This window comes from Neodiprion virginianus, chromosome 5 (assembly GCF_021901495.1).
Source record: "Neodiprion virginianus isolate iyNeoVirg1 chromosome 5, iyNeoVirg1.1, whole genome shotgun sequence".
In the NCBI taxonomy this organism is placed as follows: domain Eukaryota; kingdom Metazoa; phylum Arthropoda; class Insecta; order Hymenoptera; family Diprionidae; genus Neodiprion; species Neodiprion virginianus.
In genome coordinates this window covers 1712436-1738784 of record NC_060881.1, presented here as the reverse complement: position 1 = coordinate 1738784, position 26349 = coordinate 1712436, and the positions used below count along the sequence as shown (strand labels likewise).

General features: G+C 44.6%; 1 protein-coding gene and 1 long non-coding RNA gene across 4 annotated transcripts in view; one reads left to right on the top strand and one right to left on the bottom strand.

The window, feature by feature from the left end:
• Positions 1 to 26349, bottom strand: part of LOC124305936 (uncharacterized) — a 261707-nt gene that overhangs the window by 27407 nt on the left and 207951 nt on the right. For all 3 annotated transcript variants that reach the window (XM_046765969.1, XM_046765967.1, XM_046765968.1), the window contains one exon: positions 16023 to 16117. In XM_046765969.1, coding sequence (XP_046621925.1) covers positions 16023 to 16117 — 95 coding nt within the window. The remainder of the gene's footprint in view (positions 1 to 16022; positions 16118 to 26349) is intronic.
• The window catches only part of LOC124305945 (uncharacterized), a 120175-nt gene that overhangs the window by 35768 nt on the left and 58058 nt on the right, over positions 1 to 26349 (top strand). The window contains exon 2 of the long non-coding RNA XR_006908480.1: positions 23183 to 23424. This is a non-coding gene — a long non-coding RNA (uncharacterized LOC124305945). The remainder of the gene's footprint in view (positions 1 to 23182; positions 23425 to 26349) is intronic.

Genomic DNA, 26349 nt, shown 5'->3' with positions numbered 1-26349 from the left:
GTATCGAGTGGCGAATGAATAAACAAGAAGAGATAATAGATAAATAAATAAAAATTGGACAAAATGTTTTGTTTTTCAAACATTGAACAGCAGTAATAATTTTGACTTACTGTAAGCGAGTGTATATTCTCTCGTAAATTGAAATCGTTGTTTGAATTCGTTATTACAATAATATCATCGCATTGTGAAAAGAGAGACGGAGCGATAAAGAGCGGTGCTGGATAAGTTACAGTCAGTTTTCGGAAAAGTTTTCGGACTACAGGGTTATTAGCGAGTTAACTTTTCACGGTACCCGCACAACTTGATGCGAAACTTTGTTGCTTGTTCTTGGACTTGTTTCTTTCTTTTTCTTCTTCTTCTTCTTCTTCTTCTTCTCTTCTTGTTCAAGTTTATATCGTGCTATGAAAAGTTTTGCGATGCAGTTGTCGATGCCGGCGCACGAGTATCAACGAGAATGAGTTTAGGTTTTGCGTATAACTCTACGATCGTACGCGTACGTGTCGCGACCTCGCCGAGGGGTTGTTGAGGATCCCTTCTCGACGGGGAGCTCGCGAGCTACTGTGCTATGTCGAGGGAAAATGAGTCGGGGTGGTTTTGGGGTGGTCGTCGGGGGTGCTCGACGGCTCTCGGGGTACATCGGCGTCTCCGGCTGGTGGGGATCGGCGAAAACGCGCGCACCGAGACTCTGCTTCGCCTTCTGGAAAGTGGGGGCGGGTCTGCGCACTGTCCACCCCCCAGCGGCGTTACGCGGAGCGCAACTCGCGCTCCAACCCAACCCCTTGGCCGAGCTAAAGAAGCGACGAAGGAGAAGACTGGTCTGGGGGGAAGGAATCGTGGGTGGGAGATGACGGGATGCACACTGGCCACCCTTGATAGTGTGCAGGAAAGTTAGCGGGACGCATGCAGTAGCTTCTTCGCCTGCCAATTTGCCGCTCATTTGCGTGATCAGCACTGTTCTTCGTGCGGTATTGTGCGATCAGCTGCACACACGCACGTTTCTGGGGAACGTAACGCGAAAATTTTACCAAATTTTTATCGTCGCCTTCCATCCGGGGGATGAATGACGTTCTATGTTGTTTCACCCGGGGTGTGAGGGGTTCTAACGCTGCAGGAATTGTTTGTGGTTAAATGAAGTAATCACGGGGGCAGCCGCCACGCAATCTGACGATTGGGTTGAATCGGCGTGTAATTTATGGAGGAATTCTTCTATCGACGCCCGAATCACGCGGTGCCGTTGAAGGCGATCGCTCTTGTGTCAAATTAATGACCCGCTACCCTACAATAACTTCCAGCGTCGTCCCCTGCCGACCCCCCGCTGACGTCGGTGTAGCCATCGTACGCAGAATATGGTTCTCGAGAGGTTTTTTTTCCCTTTCTTTTTACTTTCTCCTTATTTTTTTTTTATTTTTTTTTTTTCTACCTACCCTTAACCACCCGTCATAGGACCACCGCGTCATTAATTAAAACCTCGTTCGAGCCGCGTTGACGTTCTTCTTAACGTTACCGCGCGGTAAGCTTAAGTATCGGGGAAGGAATTTGCCAAGGTGAAAAAAAGAAACCCGTGATCACAGTTTGAAATTTTATTAAAAAATTTCTTCGCCAATTCACGTTATGCTGATGTATCGTTGCTAGGCGTGACTTGATTGATCGACGGAATTATCCTCCAGAGAATGTATATAAGACGAATGCTTGAATGACCGTGAGGATACCGTGTGAATCGATTGATTCGATGCAGCCTTGATGGAGATTTTAAAACCGCTGATCGTTCGTCCGTGGAACTGAGGAACTTTGGCTGTTGGTTCACTTCTGGCACTCGCTCGAAAGTTTGAGTAGGCGAGGGTGTTCGGGGTCGGGGTCGGGGTCGGGGATGCGGGGTGCAAGCATCGGCCCGCAAAGAAAAGTGATAATGTCTTAAGCCCGCGCCGTGATTTAACTCGTGATTTTGCCGCCCCACGCTTGGCCCTTTGGTTCAAGACTCGAAACTCCAGGGTCCGTGGTCTGAGAAGGTTTAAGGTTTAAGGTTTAAGGTTTAAGGTTTAAGGTCTGAGGAGCGTCTTCCCCCGATCCCTCCAAGCAACACTAAGCCCTCTTATTCGTCGAGTCGAACCTTGGTTTATCTAATTGAACTTGTCAGCTCCTATCTCCGCCGGCAGTACTCCCTGCCTGCCTCGTAGGACACGTGCAGGCAGCATCATGTGTATGGGTACCCATACACGTTCGAAAGGCAACTTTTCCGTTCTTCACATTTTTTTTTCTTTATTTCTTCTATTACTTGTTCGTGTCTAGTTTTTGCCGAGCCTGTAGTGGGATTGGAAATTAATCTGTAATCTGACCAATCGAAGGGCGAAATTACAACTCATGCCGTATATAGACGTTGCTTTGTTTGGATACCGATTACCGCTGCTGATATTGCAGAGTGCATTTAAATTTCAGACCATCAATTAATTAGCAAGTGTTAGTTTCGGTTCGGTGGCTCGGGGTTGGACTCTAGCTGTTATAGTCGCGGGAGTAGATAACGCCTCTGGCACCGGGATTAGGGTATTAGGCGATGTCACGTCACCGAAGGTCCTCTCCTCTTCGAGACTGTGTTCCATAAGATAGCTACGAAGGACTCGGGCCTCAATCCCGACAAGTTCAATTAGATAAACCACCACGAGATCACAGCTCTTAGGCGGTTAGTCGCGCCGTTGAAGCCTCGCCAAAGAGTTTCGGTCTTACAGAATTGACCATCGATATATTTATTGATTCCCGAAAGGATGTAATTTACAAAATTCAAGAGCAAGACTTTGTTTTCGTGCAAGTTAACGACAATTCGGAAGCCGTAATGTCGAGTTGCATATTTGGAACGTTTGATTTCACATCGCATTCGTCAGCTCAGCCCACTTTCAAACAATCAGCGAAGCTGGCGGGTTTACGGACCGGAAGTACCGCTGATATTGACAAAAATTGATATTACCTTTCGCCCGCAGCACTCAGGTGCACTCAACACTTAATAATAGGTACACAACTATAATATCCTGCAGGACATTCTATATGAACAAATGTTGAAACGTTTCAAGCCCTTGAGTGGCATTTGTATTAATGGAATTGTGAGCGGTGTTGAAGAGAGGGGGGGCCATAAATGGTAATTGACGGACAATATATTCGTTAATAATTTAGCCGATATTGGCTAGCGAGTGCTTTGAAAGAGAATTCGGGCTCATTAACCATCACTGGTCATTTACCCTTTTTTCCGGTTGATACCGGCCACACTTTAACTCCAATTTTCATTAATTTTAATCAGCACTCAGAGCAGATCAAGCTACAAGCTAACAAATGCGTTTTGGCTGGATATAACGTGAACGATACGTTGAGGTTTTTGATCGGACTGCCGAAGCAGGAGGAAACTTATCGAGAATCAGCGTCGTTGAAGAATTCACGTACGGAATACGGTGCCTTTTTGCGATGTTTCTGGAGGCAGGGGACGGAAGAAAGAGGGAAAGACAGGGGTTGAAAAGCGGTCGTATGTCTTTTTCTCGCCAGCACCGGGCGCCAACGCTACCAGCAGGAGAGGGATAATTTACGAGACTCTCACACGTGGATAATGGGGACTTAGCTAATGCACCGGAGGTCGACACCACGCGTCCCGGCACACGCGAGAGAGACAATATGCGCCTACATGCTACGTCTGAAATACATGTATATTTTTTTTTCTTGCCTATAGTGTGGTGATATAGCTGCGATTAAAGTCAGTGCATACTGTCTGCACTCCGGTGCGTCGAGTTTCGTCTAATAAATTAGGAAAATCGGCGATTCAGTGGGCGTTTCTAGAGCGTCTAGAAAGGTGCTTAAATAATACGTGATCTCGAGAGGAGAGAACCTTATTTCGGCGAACATGGTCCGGCAATAAGCAGGCCACTTAAGGTCGCCCTCTGAGTGTTAAATATTTAATAGGAATTCGATTGGTCTAAGACGTGGACCAATAAGCGAGGGTCCGGTAACTCGAGCGTCGAGAGGCCGGGGAACGTGCGGAATTCCCTGGAGCCGTTGGACAGAGTGATGGCCAGCCGGGCATGGCCTTTTCGCGGAAGTGGAAGAAGAAGAAGAAGAAGAAGAAGAAGAAGAAGAAGATGAAGAAGAAGAGCCGGCAGCTGTCTCGCCAGCGACACTCTTCTAACCCTCGGCACGGGGCGATTCCGCTTTAAAAACCCCTCGGTCCCTTCGGAAATAATGCCAATCCAAGGGTCGTTAGCTCGTATGACGTTGAGTGATATCCAAGAAGTTTGAGCACCGAAAGCCTCGCGGACCGTGGGTCAAGTGGGTCCTTTCGGATCACCTGCAGATCGCGTCAAGGGAGGTCAAAAATAGGAGGAAATAAGAGCCTGCAGGTCTTTGCTTGGTAAAAAGGTTTTTAATCCTTCATATGTACAGAGATTTTATCCACTAAACCTTCCACCACGTCGAAGTGTCGTAAAGGTCACCAACATCTCAGTCGTCCCGACTCATCTCGCCGCTACTGCCTCTAGAGGGGCGAGACGGTGACGCGATCCATCACGATCGTCCCATGTCGTTAATAACTGGCCCATTAATTATACGGAAGGACCCCGTCCCGTCTCAGCCTCGTTTCTCATCGATTTCTACGCAACCATCCGAGTTAATGACGACCCGAAACACGTTCCGCACTCTGCAGACGTAGCTCAAACTACTCGTTCTCCAAACGCTGGACTCGTTCCATTCTACTCTTTGATCGCTTCTTTTAAGATATTATGAAAAATAATACTACATGCGGTGCTCGATGATTATTCAAAATACCACTCCAATCGTACAAGTTTCTTTTTCTTTCATCACGTATATCAATTCGATCAACCTGTGATGTACGTATACTACCAGTAAACAAATGGCGTTGCTAGTTTCTCCGGAATGATCAGGTTTTTCTTGTGGAAATAGTTAAAACCATTTCCTAATATTCTTCGAGCCTCCAGTGTTTTACCTGGATGGTAAAACCTTGGTGATGGGTTTGACATGCTTTATACTCATCACTTCACTGATCATTGACTATGGTCAACTGACCCATATTTAGTTCGCGAAGAACCGAGTGAATTCGAAATTGCAACGTGACACGCCCTTGACGTGAATTTGTAGCATTCTCGATGATCGCACGAAGACGGGGGTTAGTTAGGGAATCGTCGAGATTTCGAGAAGGGTGGAAACGTTGACAATTATTAGCAGTGCTGAACGGCCGCGTACAACGCTATAGCTCTCTTGAGCTGACATGGAATACCTATAACATGTGCGGGCACTTGTCACTATATTATTGATCGGCCGGTCGGGCAAGCAGTCTGAGCAGTCAGGGACTTGCCCCCTACTCCTCCTCCTCCTCCTCCTCCTCCTCCTCCTCCTCCTCCTCCTCCTCCTCCTCATCCTCCTCCTTCGTCTCCCCATAGCCTCTGCCCCTTTCTCCCCGTATGGTGCCCCGGCCACCCCACCTTGGTCTACGTGCGTCTTCATCGTCCCACTCGCCCCATCCCCGGTTTTCCTCCACCTCCGCTTCTACCCCCTCCTCCTCCTCCTCCTCCTCCTCCTCCACCTCGGCTAGCAGAAAACCCCTCAGGGTGCACGATGCAGACCACGGCACACAGCCGCCCCCCTTCAGCCCGTCACCCTGGGCCACCCTTTCGCTCCGTCCTGCACGATTCTACGTATGTACTATGAGTATAGGGTGGAACGGGTTTCGCCCAGTCTTTCCAGAGCGCCAGCTTTCTCTCTGTTATACTCGAATCCAGGCTGTACTTACGGCGAGAGGCAGTCCTTTTGATAACATGACTTCCTTTCCAGGGGCACAGAAAGGGGGGGGGGGATAGGACGGTGACCTTGGACAGTGGAACGGTTTTCAAAGTGCGTTGGTCGGATTTCGAAGAGGATTGTTTTATTTCCGGAATTAGAAACGCGAGAGAGAGAGAAGACACAGCGTTTCGTGCTGATCTGAACTTGCTCTCGTTCGAAGTATGGGTATGTGCTTTCATTCCGCACGTTACCGAGCTGCTTTTCGTATACCTAAACTATAAATCAGTTTAAATTTGTTAGCACACGGTACACAGATGGTTTTGTTATATGAAAATATATACGCTTCTTCTCCCCCCTCCCCCCTCCTGCTTTCGGGATGGGGGCGTAAGTATCCCCCCCGGTAAAACACATCCCGCGCGCTCGCCTTAACGCCGAGTGAAGAGAGCCAAAGAGAGGGGAAGAGGGAGAGACGATTCTGGCACTCACCCCTCACCCCTAACCACCCTCACCCCTGCAGCCCAAAGCCTTCGGGCGTCATGCTGTTCTGCGCTCTCTTTAATTACGCGCGACCAAGGACGCATGACGTATCGCCGCAAAAGGACGAGGATACTTAATGCTTTCGGTGAATTTCGAAGCGATAGCTTCTTGATGTTGTAACGCGATATCGTTTCAAAGAAACAGCGAGTCATTATTATACGTATCGCAACGATAGTCGCGGATACTTCGGCTGATCTCGATCTCAAAGCCTTGTCCTCCTTCAACCGACGAGACTTTATCTATCATCCAGGCTGGCTCTCGAGCTCGCGTGGAAAACAATCCACAGACTGATTTAGTTACTCCCTCGTCAGGACCTCGAGGGGCGCGTAGAACGCGAAGGATTCGCGAATGGATACGAGGAGGTGAAGGAGGGGTGTTGAGGGGGGGAGGGGGGGGGGTGGGCGGCGAGAAGACCAAGGCGACAAAGTTCTTACCCCGGAACGACATACTAAATTCTGAAATGAACCCCGGATAAAGTGTTCTTTGCTTTTGCCCAGCAATAATATCACCCTGGGTTGGGTAATATAAGGTACAGGCAGCTAGTTAGTTTACTCAAAATTACTTTTTAGGCAACAACGAAACATTATTTCTCATGCCTGGCTTTTGGATTATAGAACGTAATTTCGCGTAAAGCGTGCAGGGATTTTTGGTTTAAAAATCTCTGGCCTTTGCTACAATAGAACCGATTTCCCGATGTCGGTATACCTTTGACTGATCTCTTAATATTTTTTTTTTCTCTCTTACCTTTCATTCATTGTACCAGTCTTTGTTTTCACTGTGTTGACAGTGATTTGGGGTTATAAAACTGCTTCGACGAGCAACGAGCCTGCCTCGAAGAAGAGAAAAAAAGGGGGCGTGTAAAACAGAGAAAAGGAATGTCGTTTCTCTTCACGCGCTTCTAGTATAGCCACATCTCATACCCCGTGTCGTGGCGACCCTTCGTCGTCTGGAGGAGGAAAAAAAAACCGAGGAAATAAAATAATAAAAAAAAAAAAAGGGGCAAGGTGCGTTATGATATATTTGTAATCATGTTACTGAGAACGTGCCACTCCGTTACAACTGTTTCGGTATAACAAACTGCCGCTGGTGAGAAGGGCCCTTTCTCCTGCCAGAAAGAGGGGGCGAGAGAGGGAGAGAGAGAGAGAGAGCGAGGGAGGGAGGGGAGCGAGTCTTTCGATCGCTGAAGTACGCGTGAAACATTCGATGTTTGAAAATCGAAAGTTTACGCTATTTGAATTCTTGCATTTGACAGGTTAACAAGTGAGTACCTATTGAGATAGATAAATTTCGATTCTATGTATCAAATAATAACTAAAACCTTTATTTATTACTTGTAGAGTTTGTTTTTATATTTTTTACATTGATAAATAAGTTTGAAGTTTTTGGTCCATTGCTACTATGGGGGCATATTCGGAAGAAAAAGGAAAACGTTTTCACCAAGACGTGATAGATTTTATCGTTATTAAAGTTATCAGGGGCAATTTAACGAGAGTACGGTGAGAGATTACGTTTGGGGTTTGATACAAGAAAGTCCTTACGAAAATAAAAGAAGTAGGAAAAATATTCGTTTTTAAACTTTGTTTATCAATTCTTTTACAGTTATAGTTTATTATTAATTATTACTTTTGAATAACAGTGATTTAAATGAAAAACTGAAGTCTGTTTAGTTGTTACTTACATTAAATGTTTGAGAAAGTAGGTAATCTTACTTAAAATCCGAAACATCGTTCTGGTTTCTACAAACATAAACTTTATACGATAAAGCTATTTTTCAATTTGTTACATACGCAGTAAGTAATAAAAATTTCACGTCTAGTATCCATACTCAAAATTCGTGTTGACCAGTGTTTTCACTCGGAGCATTAATTTTGTATCGGTATTTAACATAGCCTAGGATATATTCCCGACCGGAGTGAAAGATTCACGGTGGATTCTGGCGAACTAGAAGATTCCGGGTTGGGGGGTTGGGGGGGGGGGGGTGCGAAGGGCCCGCGGTGATACCCCGCCGGAGAGAGAAGCCACCGCAACATCGGTTCATCTCCGCATCGCGGATTCCGGAGTATCCCGCACGTCGCCCCGCCTTGTCCCCCGTCGAAAATTCACATTCCCGCATTACTGTCACGCGAGTAATTACGCATATCTTGGGTGGCAGTTCGCTGGTGTCGTCGTCGAGGAGTAAGAGAGGAGGAACGAGAGCGAAAGCTGAGGTTGGTTGGTTCGGCTGGTTTCCTCAGACCCTTGGCGTGTACGTATAAGCGACGTTCGCTCGCTCGCTCGTTCGTTCGTTCGTTCGTTCGTATGGCAAATCGCTTCCACGAGAAGGACCGGGGCTAATAAAAGCCCACAATTACCTTGCGACTTGCCTTACGTTACGTTACGGCTGCTGCGCTCCCTGGCAGCTCAGAGGGAGGGGGGGACCATTTATCTTGATGGCGTCTCATGCCCGATATAATTCACCTCGGCAACAACACATTGTTGCGTAATGAGGTGTAAAACATTCCGAGATATCTGACTACCGCGGTAGGTAGGTAGGTACCTACCGAACCTTCAGACCCTGCCTGACTATCCGGCCCTTCCTCCTACTCACAGAATCTCCTTCAACGAATTCCAGACCAAGAATTATAAGAGTCGAGAAAGGATGATTGTCCGTTCACCCATTGGTACCTTGAAATATCCCGAAATCCACCCGAAGTTTGTCGAAACTCGGATTATCTAACTGATTAACGATCTTTCCTCGAGGAATTCGTCTAGGCTACATGGAAGGAGACCGGAAACGGTTTTATTGAAAATTGGGAAACAAGGTCATCCAGTTTTTCGGTCGATCCAGATTAACCCTAATTGGTCACACTTCGATAGAATCGCATAACGGTTATACAGAGTGAAATTCACCTCAGCTCTAGAAAAGTGATATCCTGTTTAAAAAATGAGTTCTGAGAATCTACAAAAAAAAAAATTATCTAGGTATCGTTTAAGGATCGCAGAAAAAGCTCTCTCTGAGTTTTCCTGAGCAATCTCTTCAACGAATCATTTTCTCACATATTGTGAAGAATTTTTAATTCCGATCAATCGACTAATAGAGGATCGCACTGTGCTTGCGTAATCGTTAACACGGATGGTTGTATTCCTCTCTCAATCTCTCTGTCTCTCCTTCCATGGACGAATTGGCTATTCAGGGGAGAAGAATTTCGGCGACAAAATCTTGGTTATATTAAACCATTAATCGACCTTCCCGCATATATTAACCCCTTTTATCCCCGTACGTATGGAAGATAATATTTTGGGTATGTCTGCGAGGGTATAGGAAGAGATGGGGAGACAGCTGGGGAACACCGAGTCTGGAACGGGATCTCACGCCGCAACAATGCGGCATAAAGTAATTAACCTTGCAAGTATTTGAAATATGCCAAGAAACACGCTGACCATATTAATCTTGTCGGACGGGACAGGCATGCCGTTGTAGGTCCAGCTATGCTGCTGAGCCGACCCCCGTTATTCCAGATTTTCAAAGAGACCTTCCGAATTCGCACGGGCAACGTTTTATCGTCTCTTCGACGATTTGTTGGGCGAAATTAGTTGGAACGGGAAATCGGACGATGAGACGGGGCCTGAAATTCCGCTTTTTCGCACCTCTTTCCATTTCGCTCGGTGATTTGTTTACCCGTGTATACAAGAATTTTTCGCGTATCGGGCACACAACGCGGCAACCCCGCGTATAGAATTGAAAAGCAATCGAACAAATAAAACGTCAATATACAACGGGAAGAAAATGCAGCCGATGTCGAGCTACTTTTATATTCACCCCTAATCAAGTCGATCGGGTGTATTGATATGGAGTGGAGGAAAAAATAGGGGATGACTTCTACCCTCATAACTATCCATCGTTTGTTCAATACTTTCATTTCCTGCGTGCGTGCGTGCCTGCGTGCATGAGTGCACGGGAAATAGCTGCACGAGGTGAGTGTTTCCACACTTAGGTTGGAACTCATGATTTGGAAAATTGTCGATATTGTAATTTTGTCCATTTCCGTGTAAACGATTCGTCAACGTTTGCATTGGGGACATTTACAGGAATTTAAATTAATTTTTTTCTCACGTGGTAAAAATTGAACGAATTTTTAGCGCTTTTAGGTATGCATTTTCCACATTTTTTTTGGAGTATATTTGCCTCGTTAGATCGTGATTTAAATGTATCCGAGTGATGCACAGAGTGCAATTTTAACAGAGTTTAAAAAGGTGAAAATTTATTGCGCGTAAGTTTTCTCACTTAATATTTGTAGCACAGTATACAGATCTTTCTGGCTGAATCTATTTGCAAATTCCCACAAACTGTCATGAGATTTTTTTCAATAGCTTCGGTTTGAAAGAAAATATATCATTTTTTAAACGTAAGCTTTACGGTGTCTCAAAAAATTGAAAATCGATTTTTTTGCCATAAATGCTCCCTTAAACTCCCTTCGTTGCAGGTACAGTATATGACAGATTCAGTTTCACGGTTTGAGGATTTATTGTTTTTCGATTCATCAATCGCCGCAACCGATGCCGATGCATTTAGGACCCCGGTAGTAAAGATTTCTAAAAAATCTCGAGGAGTATTTTTTCCATAGAACTTGTGTTGGTAATAATTTATCAGGAAAGTAATATTTTTCGGAGGGACTTTTGGTACCTACATCGTAGGGTTCTATAACAGCTCGGGGCATATGTGAATGGGTATATCCCACCACCGGCTGTAACGGGGTTCATGTATTTATTCATCGCCTGGGTATCCCTTTCCAGACATTTTCCACTTCCACTCCCGAATATCGTGGTCGGAAAAACTTGAATCATAATACTCTCGATGAAAGACTACTAACACGTCTCGAAGTCGTTGTGAGCTATTCTATAAAAGTTAAAATAAACTGCAATTATTTCTCATGATTGAAAATAACAGAATGGATTATTGAGTGCTGGTGAAAGCAGCGGGCTTTTCCGATTTCGAATTGAAGCGCTCAGCTCTCGTCCCTCCATTCCCTTCTCTCATCCCTTTTTCTCTCTCTCTCTCTCTCTCTCTCTCTCTCGCTCTCTCTGTTTCTCTTTACCTCTCTATCCTTCTCCTCCATCCCTAGTTCTCTATTATTCCGCAGCCATATTTACTCATCGGATTCAATTTCGATTCACTTACGCGATGATTTACGGGACGAAGAAGGCGTTGTTGTACCTGGTTTTCCCAGTGATTGAAATTTATTGGAGACGGTCGCTTCGGTCCTAAAAGGAAACCTGCAGCTCGCCCTCTCGCACGAGATATGACGCCGTACGATCTCACTCTCTCGATATCGTGTCTCACCTTTGAAAATTCTTGTACCTATGCATATGCGTTACATTATTCAAAATGTATCGTTAGCCTGTATTAAGATGAGTGTAGGTATGTGAAATTTGGATTTATCCTCTTCGCGAATATAACTTGAATATAAGACGAACCTGTTTTATTTATTTATTTTTTGTTTTTGCATTTTCCTCAGACTCATCGGAGCCGAATTAAAGCTGTTACGGTATCTCACAGAGTTCGCGTAAATCATAATACGGACTACAATGCATGGTACATTAGCTGACCCCCATAAGGAAAAAAGCATCAATTTTCAACGAACGGCGAACGGAACATATTACGACCCTCGGCTTTATTGGCTGGTATTGAATTTTTATCCTTTTTCTGTGCAAATACGAATCGCGTAGAGAGGCGAGTTTGAAAATGTGCAAGCCCCGTGAATACGGGGAAAAGGATACGGACGAAGAGCTCGAGTATTTCTTACGGCAGTTGAAACGCAGTTTGGAAAATAACGAAAAATCGAGGAATGATAGCCCGGGGGGATCGGGGGATGGGGGTGAAGAAAAGTAGACAAAATTAAACCGTTATACAGGGTGAAAAGTAGGTAAGTCTGATTCGTGAGTCTCGCGTTGGAAAATTTAAAGCAGCTTAGCCCACCTGTTATTTATCGTTATATCTTTGTCGGTTTATTCCGTCGTATATTTCCTCGGGAAAAGCCTCTGAAACGCGTGTTTCTCTATTCAGGGTGAGGCTATATAGCCGTCACAATTCAGAGACGGGGAGCTCGCGCTAACGTTGCGACGACACGTTGCAACATCACCATAACATAAAGGCAGCGCTCGCACTTTTACCAGTAACCCCCTGACTTTCAGCCACCTTATCCTTTACCTTCCAACGATGCGATATTCTCATGGAAAAATCAAGAGGTTCGGCGCTACTCGTATCTTAGTCAGGCGGAAGCCCAAGGTTATCGCGGTGTATATATGTTGTTTGTTTTTATTCTCAGGCTTTTTTTTGTGCAGGAATTATACACGCAATAACCATTCCGCGGATTCTAAAAGCCAGGAATTAATCTGCCGTGGTAGAAAGTTTCCGAGGTAATCGAATATATAACGGCGCGGGCGATTTGGTTTGCAATTTATTATAACACCCGGGAGGCTTTTGGAAAATGAGGTACCTATACACGGGGTGAAAAACAGCAACGTGACGGCGACGACGGTGGCGGACCCACTCGGGAGTATAAGCGTCGAGACGCGCCTCGACGCCCGTCGTCATGAAATTCCAATTTCGTGAAAATGGTAATTAATGCATTCATATTTTCGGTAGCTGAATCGAGGCCCCTGCATGCCGAGAAGCTGCGTTACGCTCACTTCGAACCCTCGAAAAAGACCCGGGCGAGTACCTATCGTTAATTATTCGAAATTTTCACGAATAAGGACGATGAGCGGCTGTTTCGAAAGTTAAGAAACTGCTGCGCTTTACCGACTCGAAGACGTCGTACATCGAGGGGCGGGGGGAGATTTTGGATAACTTTTCGACCTTTGAATTTTTATTCAACTCCGTCCGAACCGAAACTCCACCTCCCCATTATTCAACGGACATAAAGCAGCTCTCGCGAACCGCAACGAGATAACTCACGTCAATGATACTCATTTGGCAAAACAAAGCCCATGAAATATTCATACGTTGAACAAGGTACGTCAGTGTCTGTGTGTCCTCCTGTTTCGCCCTCTTTTACCCGTCGCGGTGGTGGTTATTGGACTCACGGGCCACGGAGATGGTCCTCGTGGTCCTCGTGGTCCTCGCGGTGCCGGTAGTCGGGGGATGGAATGGAATGGGATGGGATGGAATGGGTTGGGGGATGTTTTCAAGCGCCGAGGGACGCATGTGTGAATTCGCCCGCAATCTTACGCTAAGTGGAAAACCTGTCCAGCCTTTCACAGCGGCAGCTCTCACCGTCGTCGGTTCGGAATTCAAACGGCATAATTTTTATATCCTTTAGGTAACACCGCCACATGTGACCACTCTGATTTCTCCAATGACGGATTGAAAAAGAACTGTGACCTGTTTAAAAGACGTTTGTGATATCGCCTCGTCATTTTGTTATAAGCACAACTTGACTCACTCTCTTGCGGTGTAAGAATATCGCGGCAACCGATAGAGTCACACTTTACAGCCGACTGCTGACTCTCCATAAAGCACAGGGATTTCTATACGCCCTGACTTCTATCGTCGTAAATCAAACGTGAGCATATATCAGCCTCCGGGCGATATATCAGCGGCGTACCGCTCGTCTCCTTAACCCTCTAACCCCCATGCACCCTCTATCCTCTACCTATAGATGACACGCTCAGCCGATAGCCGATTCTGCTTCGCAGATCCTCCTCCTCCTCATCCTCCTCTTCGACAGTTCAAATTGCTTCCCACGATCCACACCAAACTATGTGTTTGAATTTGTTCGGGATTTGGAAGTAGAAGTGTAGCTAGGTATAAGGTAAGTGTACCAGTTATCGACATGTTTAGATTCAATCTTCGACCCCTAGAGGGTTAGAAATTATAAATTTATTTTTTGGTCATTTTAGAACCAAGGATCAAACGGATACAACCAAGAAAGGTCAATAATTGGGACAGGGTCGATAACTGGTACTCTTACCTTTGGTGGAAATTGCAAAAAGAATTCGCCAACTCTCGTACTCGTGATTATTCAATATCGTCAAAAAGTACATGCATTATCGATTACTTTCAAAGTTTGGCGATCCGTGAAATGTCACGAAACCCTACGAGGTCCGGTGACATCTTCCAAGATGATCAAGCACTAGATGTGCGAAAGCGGATTCACGGCATATCCAAACATCGATATCGATCTGTGGTAACGTGAAACACGCCAGCCGATCAGTTGTTGGGTGTTTATTTCATATTTCTCGACAGGATTTCGGAGCGAGTCGCCGTTGACGTAGATGCTTTATTAGTAAGCCCGACGTGCGGTCGCGTATGTATGTGGGGGATGCAATTGGGAAAGGACTTGGGGGACCCACGTCAACGGAACAACGCGTCCTGAACCATTCACTGGGGAAGAGATTGTGTAACCACTAGTTGTTAGACGTAGCGGTGGCTTTTCGTAGCAGATATGCCGCGGTCCGTAGCAGCGGGGAACTGAAGTTTTAATTTCCACAACTGGTCACAGTCCAAGCTTCGAAGTCCTCGATTCGCCTCCGGTTCTTTCCGCCATGCAGACGGATAAGAACACTTGCGAAACGAACCGCCATGATCTTGGCGGGGAATCGATACTCCGGCACTTTGCATTTGCCTGGTAAATCCTAGTCCATTGATCCATCCATCCATTCATCCGTAGCATGGAACTTTTCTATTCGAACTTGTACATCGCGCGATAAAGCGACTGTTTTCAAGAGAGAGGTAAGCGCCAAGAGTATATCATTCGCCGGTGGAACATTTTTTAACCGAATCATTTTGCGGCAAAGTGGTGGCGAGCGAGTGAGTGAGTGATTTGCGATCCGGATTTAGCCTCCACAGGCGGAAAGCCGGTTATCAAAAATCCGGATCTCTCCTTTCCAATCCACCCTTCCGATCGGCCGATCTCAATTACGCCGGAATAAAAGTGTCCACCCCGAGTTGAGTTATGCCTTCCAAGCCACATATCCGTGAACCCTGAATCCATCCTCGACTTTTTCGGGGCACACGTGGGAACGACACCAGGATTCACTATCAACCCGTCGGTTTACCACCGCGTTGCGTATTTCATTCTCTCCTAACCTGTCCGCCAATTTTCAACAACTCTGCAATCATCGAGTCATACCAATATCCGAGATTGTGTGAAATCCTCGCCCGAATCGCGCCTGGATCGTTGCTGCTGGGAATCGTAGAACGGTGATTCCAAAAAGCCACTCAGACAAATTAGTCAAGGCACGGTATGTAAGCTCGGTGGTTGTTTCGCAGTTCTTACCCGTGTTACGGGGGCGCGGGTGCCCCCGTCCTCGTCCTCGTCGTCGTCGGCAATATTTATGCCCGGTTTTTTTTCATCCTCCTTTACCGCCGGAGCAGAATGGAAACAATATGTCACGGCTAGGGGAAAGTTCTTGTAGGCGGTCGGGCTGCGCTTGGCTGGCCTGGGCTGGTTATACCTCACCTTGCGCGTTAATATCATCTGCGATACGACCGACCTACGAGAGAACGAGAGAGAGAGAGAGAGAGAGAGGGAGAGTCGAATTTGCAGCTATGGGGGCCACGGAATGGAGTCATGATTTCAAATGAGAACCATGTTTTGTCCTCTCCTCCGTTTAACGAATCTCTAAGACAAATCCTCCGCTATTGCAATCACTCAAAAATGATATGCAAAAAAAAAAAAAGATGGTGCATCGAATGATGTTAGGCAGAATAATTATATTATATTATTATTCGCACTTACAGCGTCGGTGGTTCCTCGGGACTCGGCGGTAAGATGGATGACGTTGCGGATGTCGGTCGTCTCGTCGTCGCCGGGGATCTGCCCCGGTCGTCCACCTGCGGAACAAAAATATAAAAAGACATGTTAAATTACAGGCCTTAGGAAATGACGGCGGGATATGAATTTTAGTATTATTTTTTTCCTTTTTCTCCAATTTATATCAAATGGAACGTAAATTACGTGTACATACGTATGTATTCGTTAATTTATTTTTCACAAATTATTTATATTACCCGAGGTGAATTACGTGAAAAAACCACGAGAGATAAAGAGAGAGAGAGAGAGAGAGAGAGAGAGAGAGAGAGAGAGAGAGAGAGAGAGAGAGAGAGAGAGAGAGAGAGAAAGAACGGGAAGGGGCAGGATTCGGCGAAGTAGCTCCCCTCCGGTAGAATCCGAACGAAAGGATTAAATACTTATTTTAAAAATGATTTATAATAATCAGAGGTGAATTATTGCCGAAAGTTTTCACTGCCGAGAATTTTACGAATACAGGGGCGGGTTTATGGCGAGACCTTCAAGCCTATACCGAGTACTTATATATAAGTGAAATTATGGAAATAACGGGAAATTCTAAGCAACAATATACGAATATGAATGTAATATCGTACAGGGCGAAAACCACGATAGTCGGAATTACATGTCCACTCGATTTCAAAATTTCTACTCGTGTGCGTCGTTCAAGCCTTCGTCATGAGGGAAAATGAGGAAGTCGGTCGAGCACCGCGTTAACATCAATCCCATAACGCTATTCTGCATACTATATGGTTACAGATCTCCCAGCCCAAAGTTTGAAATTACCTGCCGCACTAAAAGTTGGATAACGGACTAAAAAATTAAGTCAATCAAATTTCTCAAACGGAATTTTAAAAAGGACAAATATACCTTCATTTTGCATATTTGAAAAGTTTTGTAAGATTTTTTCTATCCCCAGTATTGCATTTTTAGTAAAAAAAAAAAAAAATAATGTTTTACAAAAAAGGCGTAATTAAATAACTATTGGGTTTCAGAGGAAATGTCAGGAGGGTAAAAAGATGCATAGGTTCACACTGGGGTAGCTGTAAATGTTTCAGAATTTTTTTAAACATCATTTTAACAATTTTTCGGCGAGAGAAGACAAAATACCAAGAAACCATGTAATACAGAGGCAAAAAAAAAAAAAAATCGTACCGAATTTTCTAAAAAACTAAAATGTAGGTTTAGATATCCTCTTGAAGTTTACTTTCGGCTAAGAAATAGTCGAAAAACAACCATGTTCAAAGTAAGTACCGGAACCAAAAAAAAAATCGTGAAGCATTTTCGAAAAATGAACAAAATGAAGGCATATTTGTCCTTTTCAAAACCCTGCTTGGGAAATTTGATTATCTTTATTTTTCATTCCGTTGTCCAACTTTTATCGCGGCAAATAATTTCGATCGGTGTACCCAAACTTTTAGCCGACAGTGTACCTACGTGTAAAGCAAAGCGGGCCTAGTACGTCATATAAATTTTATTACCGTTTCATAAATCCGCATAACTCTAACAAAAAACAATTTGTTCCTTGGTCACAGGGGGATGATAAATCGAAGACACACTTGAAGCGTTTTAAACTCACCGAATATCGTTGATTTTCTTTTTCTCCCGTCGCGTCGGCTCAGTGTTCGGTAATCGGAAGCTCAAATTGACCTTTGGCCCGAATCTCACCCCCTCACATTGTTCCAACCCCTGCGTCTCGCCCCCGACGGAACGTAAACGTCACCGACTCCATCCAGGGAAGGAGCGCGTGATTTACATTCCTCCGTCTCGACGGTGGAAAAATTCCGTCGCGATAACTCCCTTTGTTCCTTACTCCCTCTGCGGTCGGGCGAGCGCAGGGTGACGGTGTTCCGCAACCGATTCCAGCCGGGGCACGTTTCCTCCCCCTTCGTTTTTCAACCCCCCCTCCCGAGCACCGCGTCTCCGACTAGTTTTCAGTTTATATTAAATTTTTTTTCTTGATTAAAGGCAACCGACGCCATGCACGATCGCGTTCTCCGCGAATTCTCCACGTGGAGGGTGGAGGTACCTCTACCTTTGTACAATAACCCCTCCACCTACCCCCATACATGTAATAACGGATAAACCTGACCGTATAATACTCGCCGCAGGAAAGAGAATGCAAATTCTTTTGCAAGTTTAGATACCGGTAGAGATTATAACTCAACAGGTTTGCAGAGGCAATTCTATTCCGAATAATTGACGTGATTGAGGAGCGAAAGATTCGGTTTTTTTGGAAAGCTCTGTAGATCGAAATCGGAACTTTAATGATTGTCGATTTTTTACTTTCGTGGGAGTATCGCGATCGATCGCTGCCGATTACGATTCCGCTGATAGATTCTACGAGTAAATCTTTACTTTGATCGATAAAAAAGAAAATCCCCGAACAAATCCGTGTCGTTACACTTCTCGAAGATAAACCGAACGCAGCCCCGTTGACGGATGAAAAAAAGAGGGAGGAGAAAGAAAATTTAACATCCTCAAGGAATTCCTATACATATAGACAGTTTGCGTATCAGCAAAGTTGCTTGATTGCGAGTAGCGTATTCGCTTTGTGAAATGTAATTAAAAGCGTAAATAATCTGAGCTGAATAAACTGGGCAGGGGTTGGTACGGTATGGGTCGGATCAAAGAACGACTCGACGTTGGATGTGCGGAGAAAACGGCGGATAGGTACGTAGGCACGTAAAACTACCCGCACAGGACGAAACACCCCCTCCTACCTTTCTGTATCCTCCGGCAGGACGCGTCTCGACGTTGGCGAACCCTCGATAAATATTTCTGCTAAGTGACCGGGGTCCCGGTCCTGGAGTCCAGGCTCAAAGAGTCGAAAGGTGGAATAAAGTGCCCTTCCTCTCTTTCATTTCGAGGGGCAAAAGGAAGACCGAAAAGGAGATCCTCTCGGTTTGTATTTGATGCAGGGTTTGCTGCTGCTTGCTGCGAGGACGGGTAAACAGACGCGATTTACCCGCGAGTCATGATCGTCGCGAGGTTTGAGGAGGAAAACTGTTGCAGGTTCCCACCATCCCCATCCCCATCCCCATCCCTCTTGGGAAAATTTGAAAATTTCTTAATCTCGTTTCCATTGCGGGGTGATTTTCCCGCTGCAATTGCGGACGATATTTCTCAACCGATAGCTCGCGGTGCCAATTAAGAGGGACGACGCTTGTGGGTATCCGAGTAGAACTAAAGGGCGGCGGGTGCCGATGATGTATGTGGTGGAAAATACTGGGGGCAATCTGTCACGCCATCGACGCCTTCCAGTCGTCCTAACCCTCCACCCTTATGCCCTCGAGATCACAGCTAAGAAATCTCGACGGCGAGAAACCCGAATTAGTGAAACGTACACTGTAAAAAGAGAAGAAAAAAAAACACACAATTTCGGTGTAAACTACATCTATGAAGAATATTTGACATCAATCTAACACTATCCGGATAAGTTCAAGTTCTGAATTGACCGCGAAAATTGTTCTATAGTAGTTCACACCGGCGGCCACGTTTGGTCAATTGCAACACCCTCAATTATTTACAGTTTTATATCACGAATCACGTGCGGAAGGATTTAGATCGAGAAAATAAAATCTGATCGCTGATCCGAATAGTTTTTTTTTTTTTTTTTTTTTTTTTTGAACAACGGTTTTTTTTCCCCTTTCTAACGTATTTTTGTGGGCAGACTGTGGAAATTGAAACTTATTCAATAATACCTCGGGGTTGTGATTCGCCTTGTCGAGGTATAACGCAAGGGCGCGAGAGAGAGAGAGAGAACGGCTGGGGTGTTATTTCGGTATCGGCGAAAAAACATAATAAAATTTAACGGTCCGTCAGAGCTGCTCGTGTTCAACCACCGACTTTTGCAGGCAAACCCCGCTTTCGCAGCTTCCAGCCAATAAATATCGAGAACAGACGGCAACAAATCTCAAGATAAACACGCGTTTGGGTTGGGATTTTTTTTTACGCTTGCCTTTCTTTTTCTCTCTTTTTTTTTTATTTTCTTTTTTATTTATTTTTTTTTTTTTTGCAGCTTCCACTCATCCTCTCAGCCCTTCGACCCTTAACTCCGCGGAAAAAGGGTTCTACCCGTTACGCGCACATTCCACGCATGAATTATGTCTCGTATATAGGTATACGTATACACATATGCATGTACACACGCGAAGGGATCCACCCCCCCCCCCCCCCCCCCCCCTTCAGCCTTCTCAACTTGTGGGCGGTATTTAATTTTATTAAAACTCGACCCCCCACAGAAGCGGAAAAAGCAAAAAGATAGAAAATAAAGTGAAAAAAAAAGAAGTAAAACGAATACCAAATACAAAAATTAAATACGAAACACAGAATCCGTCCGGCTTTTTCTACGCAACGCGCCAGTCCCTTTACTTTGTCCCATTTACGGACAAAGGTTGAAGCAATTTGTGGAAATATTTTTACCGGCGAGACGAGAATGTTTTTTTTTTTTTTAATTTATTTCATTCCGCTTCACTCCCACCCCTTGGATTAGAAAATCGTCGGCAGAAATCGAGGAATGGTTTGCGGTTTGCTGATCGTGAATACCGAACTAGGGAACTTGAATGTGAGAGTGAGAGGTGGTGTGTATCCCAATAACCGTTAGGCGTCTTCATCTTACTCGCACAAACGTCATCTCCGGGATTAAACTCGAGTGGCTGCAATGCCGGCGATAGTAAGAGTATATATAAAGGGCCGTAAGCCGTCTCAGCCTCAGCCTTCCGACCGACATCCCCATTATCTTAACAAATCTAATCTCGCGGTGGGTGTTTATAAATGTCTTGTTTTCCGCGGGAATAGCGAGAGAGTATTTCTCTATTCTCTCGGGCGAGAAATCTTCCACCCCTTCTCACTATCTCTCTTTCTCTCTCTCTCTCTTTCTCTCTCTTTCTCTCCTTCTCTCTCTTTATTTCACTGCCTCCTCATGGTCTTCCCACTCTTTCTCTCTCCTCACTATTCTCACCCGCGAATGATCCGCCAGGGGAGAAACACGAACAGCAGGCGAACCGCTGTTCAGGTACCAAAACGAGTGTCAAGGTGCTCTTTATTCTGCTCGGATTAGGTGTCGACCCGAGTCCTCGAATTTACAAACTCTACTCCGATTCTCTTGATTTTTAACCTCCGGAAATTGACATCCAAAAACTTATCGGTACATCGATGAGACTGGTGATTGATTTTGTGTGCGAACAAAACTCTCGCTCTGCGATGATCGTTCGATTGATTTTAAGTAATGAAGCTCGCCTGCTTAGAATTTACTCATTTTTATAGTACAATCGTTTGATCCTTTTCGGTACAACGTCTCATATATGACACATCTTTTCTTTTTGAGATATGGCTGTAATTTTTATTTTTTTTGTTGCTTGATTCGACTTCTAAGATGTAAATGTTGGTGTTTTAAGACGGATTATGATGATTCCGCGAATACAGCGAGCGTTGTAAATAAACAAAGTGTTGAAAATGCCACTTTTTAAAGAATAAATGTGATTGTGGGACGGTTATGGGAGACTAAAAAAATAGATCTCGGTAATCTTTGTTTATCGGGATCGCTAAAAACGAATCCGAAGTGAAAATTTCAAAATTCAAGACGGCGGATCCAATATGACGGACTGAAAATATAAAAATGTGATCCTATTCGCTCTTATTAGATCGACCATTTTGAATTTAAAAAAATGTCTCTAATCTGAGCCCATTTTTTAAATCAGCGACCGTGAGAACCCTTTTGTACCCAATTTCAAGGAATTTGTCTGCAACGAAAAATCTACGCTTCACGGGATTAACGTAAATTTGCAATCACCTGATCCGTAGCTTGTTTCCTTTCGATATTCGTGAAAACTCGATTCAACGTTCCGAATTTAATTTCACTGATCCATGCGGAACCTGAGCAAATGACTTTTCGCCAACGTTTCAGCTTTTTTTTGCAGTAAAAGTAGTTTCGTTGCACGGGGAGGGGGTAGCGATCGGTTAAAGTTGATATTAATTTTCTATCACGTTGCGGCTACGCGGCCGGGGGGATTTCAGTTTGGATTTTGGGAATTCGCGAGCCGTAGCAATAAAGCGCTAAAGAGCAAGCCGCAGCCACAACCGGGTCCGACATACCAAGTAGCTCTAGGAGATCGAGGCAGGCTCAACAAGCCTCTGTTATTACAACGAGGGTTGGCGGCGGTGGATGCAGACTGGCAGTCAGTCGCCCAACCCCCGCCGCTAACTAGAGTGGGGTACGAGCCGGGGGTTGACGGGGTTTCGCGGGGGATGGGGTGGGGAGGTGCAATACGAAATCCCTTAAGAGCAATAATAAGAATCCTTTCTCTGTTGCTCCCGGATTCAGAGCGGAGGAGGCCCCTGGCCTCATATACATAAGAGAAGCGGGAACTTAATTTGAGGGCTTGTTGAGGGGGTGAACCTCCGAGGTCTACGAGACGGTTACCGTCGTCTCTCGCTGAGGGCTTGCGGTATAATCTCGAGCTGCGATGTTTCCTTATTTTATATCATTTTTTTTTTTTACTTTCTTTATATTTTTCTTATTATTATTCTTCTTCACCTTATTCTCATTGCGTATATTTTTATACCTGTAGTACGTATACGTATACATGTAAGTACATGTAGGTCTGTATATATGATACAATATACGTGCCACAATGTACGTACACCACAGTCACTTCTTGTCTAATCGAATCTCACGATAACGCGGTATCGTAGTAAATAGTTGACTAAGTAACAACTTTGCCAATTTGTTTATAATACACGAAATTGCCCTACATGCGTGTTGTTTTGCAAAGCGTTTTTTATTTCAACCACCAAGAGTAAAATCAGCAGTTTTTACATAAATTTTCAACCCTCGTCTTCTTTGTTTTACAGATTTTAAACAAATGTTACACATATTTTTTAACCAACACTCTGAAACAGGTCTTGTTAGATCGAATAAAGTAGTATAAAGATCTACGGACTCGGTTTCTCTGCGTATTTTCTTTTGCTTCGTCTTTCTTCAAAACCTCTACGATTATGACCAGGGATAATTAATTGGGTTGCCGTGACACCTTCGGCGTTTATAACATCCCAGTGCAAGCCCAATGAGACACGCACCTGTACCATCTTCTTTTGTCTTGTTTCAGGCGTAATTTGCACACAAAGTACCATGGTTCAGGGGGAAATATACGAGGGTGCTGCCTATGTGCTCGCACAGACATTACGTTAACTGCTTGCCAGAGATCCCACGTGTGCATCGAATGGCACGACACGACGAAACCTGAGCCATGAACCACATCGAGGCCCTGTTGTTACATCTACCTACTATTATTGTATACCTGCGGATTATTATAAGAGGACCGGATTAACCCGAGGGCCGAAAGTTAAGGTAAATATGAAAAATTGTAAGCAAGGAAGGAAGGGATGGATGGCTGTTGGATACAGGGCTGAGGGGGAAAAAATTCCAGCGGAGAGTGACACGGGAGACGTGGGTGTCGGCCCAGGATCCCATTAAATGGTAGTTTATTCGTGGGTCGGCTGGGACAGGTGTTCGCGTCACTCTTACGGCGTATTTAAAACGCGTTCAAGGGACGGGGGGGTGGAGAAGGAGACTTGCTGAACGAAACACGAAAAGAGTGTAAGAAAAAAAAAAAATAGATAAATTTTCCACACGGTGTCTTGTTGACTTTAACTCCGCAGCAGGTTTATTGAAAGTAGGTTGAATACTTTAATATTGTTAGATGTGTATGTGGTAGGGTCGTCCTTAAAAGGTCGTTTTTGAATTTCGACTTACTCGTCTTCCAAATCAGCTCCAAATAATTCCCTAATTTTTTCAAATTTTTAGCTCAACACTAATCCGTGCCCCAAAGAGGGTGGATTCCATTCAACTCTTTCGGGGGCACGTCAAATCTACCGAACGGATTCAGATGAAATTTGATTGGAAGGGGTTTCTCCGGTCGCTGATTAGGAATCTAAACTCAATGTTAAAAAATTCAAAATGGTGGATCGAATATGGCAATATCGAGTGACTTTTGGGATTTTAGTCCAGCAAATAGGATCCGCCACTTTGAATATTCAAATTTTGAGTTCAGATTCGTATAGTCGGCGATCCAAAAAACCCCCCTATACCAAATTCGATCTAAATTTCTACATTTTTTTTTAATTACTTGAAGCCGATTTCCGGGGTGAGCCGGCCAAAATTCAAAAATGATCTTTTTAAGGAGCACCCTAATATTGTTATAAATATATAACGTGCGTAAAAATGCGCGGAGAAGGAGTTGTCCGATTTAAATAACGGAAAATGCTTTTGCAATTGTCTTCACGGGGAGTGAAATATTCAGGAAGATCGTTTCCCATGTGACCGGTAGCATCCTGCCCTTGTACATTACAGTACCTACCCTGTGTTCCCCTCGTGTATTATAGCGATTCGGGGAAAGCAAAAATGCGAAACTTTTAATTCACCTCATTAATACGTATCCCTCCAGTTCTGTCTGTCTTTTTCTCTCATCTCCTCCCTTGGCTCTCCCTAATTTTTTTATGATCATGGACAGGCTCTCTCGGCATTCGTGACAGTTTGTCGTTTCTCCTGTTATTTTCTTGTTTTCAAAATCTATTCCAAGGAACTTCTCTTGTAGCTTGGAGAAATTTTTATCGCTTTTTCTAAGGGCAATCCGTTCGGTTTCAATATGGATACGTTGATAATTGAGGGGCTGCAGGTAGCCGCAGGTGGCTAAGTATTTCCCCTTGGTTTCTCATTTATTTCTCCAACAGCGCTTGGAGCTGAGACGGCAACTTGTTAAATAGCCATGAATCAGTTTATTTGAGGCGTATAGATGTACGTATAGTATATACATATATACCTATATGTTGAATCCATCAACGCTCTGGCTTGTCTCAATCAATTTCATAGATTTTTTTTTCACTTCTTTTTCTCTTTCTTCTTTTACTCGCGGTCTTTCGGGAAAACGGGCCGCAAGCGGTAAGGGAGAATGAGAACAAGTCGGAGGGGAGGAGGCGGAGCGAATCTTTACCGTAAAGATTGATGTAGGGTAACGTTAACTATTCCCAACGGAACGATTTATCACGTCACTAATTCTGACGTCAAGTCGTATTATGCAAATATACGAATCGTTCAAAAAAATATTTATACTCGTCTTAAGAGGATTAGAAGAAATGAGGGTAAAAAATAATACTAGAATATCATTTTTTTTTAAAGGAGTCGAGTCGTGATACTCGCAAAATCCTGGCGCCTAGTTTCCACTGCCGAGTGAACTAGAGAAAAATATTAAAAAAAAAAAAAAATAAATAATAATAAACAAATACAGACACGCAACGACGAAGAGGGAAATATTTTCGCTCGGAATCGCATTCATTAGTTAATTACGATTAGCAGCGCTACCGACGAAAGAACAAAGTACCTACGGACAGAAGGTATACAAGCGAAAGGTAATGGCGGTGGGGGAATTTGAATAGAAATTAAAAATTCAGGCGCGTTGCATACATGCATAGATAATGGGATACCCTGACGAAGGAATAAGAACGTCTCGCGGTAATAAAAAACTGTCACGTAGCCGGGCTGCGGCTCGAGCATGGCAAGGTAACAGAGAGGGGGTGGAGGGGGCCGAAGAAGGGAAAGAATACTGATTAATTATTCAATCTGGGTCGAGTGATTAGCATGCGGCAACGGCGGCGTCGGCCCTCTAAATAATGTAACGCACAGCGCCGCGACGCCCCGACGACCTGTAAGACGCAACCGCGACGCGGTTTCGTCGACGTCAACGAGCAGACAATAATCCGCTCGCTCCTCGGGTTCGCCAGGAATGACGAAACAAACAGGGATGTAAGATAGAAAATAATACGGGATGAGCGAATTTTTGGCGATCGGAATTCGAGGCAGTTATGTATAATCGCGGAATACTCGCAAAGCTCGCTTCTCGCTTTTCGCGGTTTTTTGCGAGGCCGCGTCACGTCGGACTGAAAGAAATCTTAATTAACGAGGCCATTGTTCTTACTCGAAGTAACGGAACGTCGGCTGCTTCTGGCTTTGCAGACGCTCTGTCCGCTCTTGCGTCTTTGCTTGCGGAATAATATCGCCACTTCTTTGTCTTACGGGGTAGAGAAAAAATTGGTGCAAATTGTGATATCTTCTCTTTGGATTTTATTTCTTTGTATACGTATAGAGGAGGGTGGTTCTTAAAAGGGTCATTTTTGAATTTTGACTGCGTCGCCCCCCAATTCGGCTACACAGAATTCAAAACAAATTTCCTAATTTTTTTAGAGTTTTACTCAACTCTAACCCGTGCCCCAAAAAGGG